At 47.2% G+C, this 5,590-nt stretch overlaps 1 protein-coding gene across 2 annotated transcripts; it reads left to right on the top strand.

Annotated features, from left to right (window-relative positions):
- The first annotated feature begins 470 nt into the window (after positions 1–470).
- Positions 471–4,525, top strand: LOC120657192 (TORTIFOLIA1-like protein 3). 2 transcript variants are annotated; one of them, XM_039935462.1, is made up of 5 exons: positions 471–1,414; positions 1,501–1,630; positions 2,076–2,614; positions 3,237–3,625; positions 3,986–4,525. In XM_039935462.1, the coding sequence occupies exons 1-4, from the start codon at positions 632–634 to the stop codon at positions 3,621–3,623; spliced, it is 1,839 nt and encodes a 612-aa protein (XP_039791396.1). In that variant the 5' UTR covers positions 471–631; the 3' UTR covers positions 3,624–3,625; positions 3,986–4,525. The 2 variants fall into 2 exon arrangements, with proteins under 2 accessions (XP_039791396.1, XP_039791397.1); XM_039935463.1 differs by having other exon boundaries at positions 542–1,414; positions 4,000–4,525.
- Positions 4,526–5,590: the final 1,065 nt, after the last annotated feature.

Below are 5,590 nucleotides of genomic sequence, written 5' to 3'. Positions count from 1 at the left end.
ATTAATATGCCTTATTGCAACCGGCGGCATTACAACTAGTTAACATAATCCGTCTTTAGGGTCGTCGTGTGCCCAGCTACTGAAAAATACCTGTAGCAAGCAGATCCCTTTCTCCCAACTTCTCTGACGAAGAAATGGAGGATGGACCACATGTGGCTATAGCCTGCGGTATCATTTGGTCGTGTCAACTACGAAAAGACGCACAACGTAGGGCGATGTTCTTTCACCGGTATTATTAGGGTTGCAAATAAGTCGAATACGGCATCAGTATTTATTGTCTTTTTTTTATGGCTAACCAGATTAGTAGATACTAAGTGTCAATTGTGTTTTTGGAGTACTATAAAACAGACGCTCAAAGCTGCTGTTGAGCTCTTCCATGTCAGTCAGATAAAGGAAAAAGGAAAAGTTAAAAAAAGCAAGAAAACAAAAGAGAAGCGCACGCAGTAGCAGTACTTGCCTACCCCCGACCCGGCACCGGCACCTATAGAGAGAGATCACCACTTCACCAGTAGCCAGGCAGCTTCCATGCCACTCCACGGTGCCGCCTCCCAAACTCACCAACGGGCCGGCGCACGCAAATAACTAGCCGAGCGGCAACACGGCGGTGCCGCCCGTGCCTTGCGCGCCAGCCATGGGCACCGCAGCGCGGCGCGAGCCGCTGAAGCAGCGCGTCAACCGCTGCCTCCTCAAGCTCGCCGACCGCGACACCGAGGCCATGGCGGCCGCCGAGCTCGAGGCCATCGCGCGCTCGCTGGGCCCGGACGAGCTCCCGGCCTTCGTCTCGGCGGTCTCGGACGCGCGCCCCACCGACAAGACCCCGCTCCGCCGCCACGCGCTCCGCGCCCTGGCGCTCGTCGCGGCGTCCCACCCGCGCGATGCCGTGGCCCCGCTCGTCCCGCGCATCCTCGCCGCCGCGCTCCGCCGCGTGCGCGACCAGGACTCCTCCGTCCGCGCCGCGCTCGTCGACACCGCGCGCGCCGCCGCCGCGGCCTCGGTCTCCGCGTCCGCCGCGCTACGGCCCCTAACGGACGCGCTCCTCCACGAGCAGGACCAGTGCGCGCAGCTGGCGGCCGCGCTCGCCACGGCCGCCGCCGTCGAGGCGTCCGCCCTCACCGCCGACCTCGTTTCCTACCTCCACAAGCTCCAACCGCGCCTCCTCAAGTTGCTCCGCAGCAATGCCTTCAAGGCCAAGCCCGCGCTCATCACCCTCATCGGCGCCTCCGCGGTTATGGGCGGCGATGCCGAAGTCACCGCCTCCATTCCGTGCCTCCGCGATGCAATCGGTAGTGACGACTGGGCCGCGAGGAAGGCCGCGGCGGAGGCACTTGCCGCATTGGCCTTAGAACACACGGATCTTCTCACGACCTACAAATCCTCTTGCGTTACCTTCTTCGAGGCCAGAAAGTTTGACAAGGTCGGTCGCCAATTTTGTTTGGATCTTACTGATGCCATTTTTTTAGATCTGACTTTCGGAGCTGATATTATAATGCGCCAATGCAGGTCAAGATTGTGCGGGAATCGATGAACCAGATGATCGAGGCGTGGAAGGAGATCCCGGATGCTGAAGAGGACGAGTGCTCCTCGGCCGCGCCACCAGCGTCGCAGTCACAACGAAGATCTTCTCTTACAGGTGAAGGATAATTCTCTTTTTCTAACTACTTGCGCTACTAATTCTGCCTGTAGAGATCTGTTAAATTTATTTTTGTACCCTGCAAGAGGTAAGGAGCCTTATAAATCCTTATGCGTTGCAAGTAGTCACAAGGAACCTGGAACCACATTAAACTAGTGTTACATGGACACGGGTGCGGGTGTCGGTGTCCGACTCGGGTGTGGGTGTCTGATTCGTTAGAATTTTTGGGGACACGGCAAATAACACTTGGAATCCGACATGGGTGCGGGGTATCCGACTCGGCAAAAAAATTAAGACACGGGTGTCCGGGTAACACAACATTAAACGAGCTCTTTCTGTAGAGGAAGGTTCTATTGTAATTTACTAATAAAATTTTTGAATAGTAATTCAAGCGATTCAAGCGATGCATCTATTTCTTTTTTACACATTATCTTGTAATAATCAGGGAGTGTAAGTGATGGGCGATATCCAGCTGCTTCACTGGGCTCAAACTCAGTTCCATCAGCAACAAGGAGGAGCAGATTGCCTGTGAACAGATCGTCTCCGTCTGATGTGTCACCCAGCGCCACCAAAACCAATAGTCCTTCATCAATCAGGAACAAGAAGCTGTCACCGCCTTCATACCACAAAGGGCGCCAAGCAAAGAATTGTGACTACAAAGTTGAGATTGCTGTTGCTCCGGATGCTACCCCTATCAAAATGGTGACAGAAGAGAAGCTTCTCAAAGGAGGCAATGTGAGAGACAGACTGGATGCAAGGAGGACACTCTTCCAAGGCAGCGAGGATAAGTCGGCCAAGCTGGCTGGACTTAAAACAGGATCACGAGTTGTTCCATACGAGGGCGGTGGTGATTTGGAAGAGATTTCAGAAGTTGAGGGTGGATCAGAAAGGTTTGCAGTTCACAAAGATGAGAGCTTGTCAGAAATAAGGACACAGCTGCTTCAGATTGAAAATCAGCAAAGCAGTTTACTAGATCTTCTCCAGGTAATTTCCTTTGTTCTATTATTTTATATGTTTTACAGTTCTGTTATGTGACTTATATAAGGCTTGTAGCAATTAAACACTTCTCCAAAAATGAATAACTATAAACTTCTCCACTGATTACTAAACTATTGTACCAGACAGAAATATCTGTAAGTTAGTCCATGCTGGGAATTGTTGGTTTCTCGATACTCGGTTGCAACATCTATGTTTATTGCAAGAAAATGGTAATGTTAGCTGTTGTTTCAGGAAATACTGGAAAGGGACTGCTGCTGAAAATGCTGTTATTGTCTTCTAAAAAAATGCTGTTAACATCCAGCATCAACTTCTCAGTATCAGTGACATGTAGGGTCAGATTTGAAAACATGATAACTGCAAGTCAAGACATTGTTATATACATATAGCAGCACATGTCATGTTGCTTTCCAAGTTCCCCACGTAACATGACCTGTCATGGTGCAATCAATGTTTTATATCATAATTCATACCATGTAAAAATGTTTCATAATATAAGGCATATAGGTATTAGCACTGTGGGTATTATGAATACTTACGTAATGAGCTTCTGACACCTCTCATGTTGTTGGAAGCACATCTGAAATTTGTTATTTCTTTTGCTTACCAGAAATTTATGGGGAAGTCTGAGAAGGGCATGAATTCTTTGGAGACAAGGGTGCATGGGCTGGAGATGGCTTTGGATGAGATCTCTCGTGATTTGGCCTTCTCTTCAGGCAGGATGTCAAACAGGGAGTCTGATGTGAAGACGTGTTGCATTCTGAGCCCAAAATTCTGGAGAAGGCATGGTGGTGGTAGGTCTTCCTCCAGGTTTTCTGCCTCTGACCCAGCAAACAGCTCAGAGGGGAGCAGAACTTCTTACAAATGGGAGAGGCAGAAGTTCGGGCTTCCGGGTGGATTTGTCACCAACCCATTAGCTGAGCCAAACATTTCATCTGTTGGGAAAACAATGGTTACTCAAGAAGGCCGGAGGAAGGATACAACTTTACAAAAGTGAAGGTAATTATTTTTTTAACCTAAAACTCTAATAATTTTTCTCAAGGTAGTTCAGCATCAGATACAGTTGTTAGGACAATAAGATATCCTCAAATATTAGGCTATTGCAGTTATAAACTGACAATAACAATGCAGCAAAAAGGTGGTACTTTTCATACATAATGCATTGATATGATTTTATTGTTGTGGTGTCATTAGCTCTATATTTGCATTGTATCTTGAAGAATCTTTCTCTTTTAAGGCCGGTAGGGCTTCCCTCTCATTTCCCACCAACCTAAATTTAAATTTCCATTATATTTTGCATGACATAATTTCCTTCGGCTCAACTACTTGGCACCTAATATATCTTCATATTTTACTCAGGGTGGGTGGGTTAGGCATGATGAAGACATTCTGTTTGAAGTGTGAACTGCTGGAGCTGCTTATGGTCATGGAGGCGGCTGTAGTTCCCTTTTCCACTGCAACCTTTTTTTGATGGAATTTGCACTGTAATTTCCGGAAGCCTTTCCTCCATCAGAGCTGAAAGAATGGTGTTGTACACGTGAATGATGGAGTTCTATGGGAGCCACTCCAAAGCTTAAACTCTAAAGTACTATGCTAAACCATAAAGCTGGACTCCTTGAGGTGGGTCATCCATCAGTGAGGGCGTGAGGCTTCTTGATCATCTAGCCTTTGCTTGGGTCTGAAGCAACGGCGCCCTGGAGTACCCTCAGGTTGGCATGCGAACAACCGCTGCTGTGTTTTGTCCCATCGTAGTACTTGAGAAACAGCTAGCTTTGTAGTAGAATGTAATCACAATGTACTATCGATCTATCATCCTACGGATGGACGTGTCTTGTACATACAGTAGGTCGTATAAAGCGCTTGTATGCTAGTGCTGGCGACTAGCGAGCTTGTTTACCATGTGTTCCAGTGTGTGCTGACTGTGAGTCTGTGAATCTGTGCGTCGACCTCGAATGTTTGAATCTTGATGGTGCGGCCAATAAGCAGCCTGATAGCCACAGCAATGGCTAAGAGAGAAATTCAACTGCTTGCCGGGGTCAGTATTCACCGTAAGAATACTTTCTATTTTTTGAGAGGACTGGGATAGCCTACTATGCAACTGATAAGTGACAACATCACAAATCACAGCTGGCAGCTGGGTAGATCTGGCCTATCAGTATGGCCCAAGAAGGCATGAAATCTGCAGAGACCGCATGGATCGGCCCATGATATGCGAATTGCGATGCACACACAAAACCAGAGGATACTGGGGGGAAGAACGTGCAGAACGAAAAACGTGTACTGTACAACTGAGACAGGTTCCAAATTTCAGAATTCAATTTTATTAGAAGTGACAGGGATGATCTTTCCTGTCCTTGTACTGTATTCGACCCCGTTATGCTTAATGGCCGTGTTTGGTAAAACAAATCAAGATTACACAAAAAAAACGAACGTTCGCATGGAGTACTAAATGAAATCTATTTGCAAAATCTTTTTAGAGATGTGTGTAATTTTTCGAGACGAATCTAATGACGGTATTTAATTGTTGATTTGCTACAGTGATGCTACAGTGATGCTACCGTAACTATTCTTTAATTACGCGGTCAAAGACCTCAATAGATTGGTCTCGCGAATTTACCAGGAGTCCTGCAGGTGGTTTTGTAATTAGACTTTATTTAGTACTCTAAATTAGTGGTCAAAGGAGCAAAAAAATTTCGCGATTTTTTTTTCAGCCTAAACCAAACATGGCCAATAGAGCCGACCCCGGCTGGCTTTGGTCCTGGGTTCCGGGTCTTTTACATTTTTACCATTATTACGAATGTCAGTTAGATTGACATACTTAGAATGACACCTACAACTATACCGGCAGAGAAAAGTTTAACTTACAATTTTACTACTTTTGCGCATGTGGCAAGCCACGCATGCATGACACACTGGCGCCCAGTCAGCTCGATGGTGCAAAATGTCCACCCTATCTCTGATCTG

This window comes from Panicum virgatum, chromosome 1N, assembly GCF_016808335.1.
Source record: "Panicum virgatum strain AP13 chromosome 1N, P.virgatum_v5, whole genome shotgun sequence".
In the NCBI taxonomy this organism is placed as follows: domain Eukaryota; kingdom Viridiplantae; phylum Streptophyta; class Magnoliopsida; order Poales; family Poaceae; genus Panicum; species Panicum virgatum.
This window is presented reverse-complemented; position numbering and strand designations above follow the sequence as displayed.

Coding starts and splice junctions, on each gene's coding strand:
- LOC120657192 (XM_039935462.1), top strand. CDS start 632: ATGGGCACCGCAGCGCGGCGCGAGCCGCTGAAGCAGCGCGTCAACCGC. Junction 1,415..1,500: donor AGGCCAGAAAGTTTGACAAG/GTCGGTCGCCAA, acceptor GCGCCAATGCAG/GTCAAGATTGTGCGGGAATC. Junction 2,615..3,236: donor GTTTACTAGATCTTCTCCAG/GTAATTTCCTTT, acceptor TTTGCTTACCAG/AAATTTATGGGGAAGTCTGA.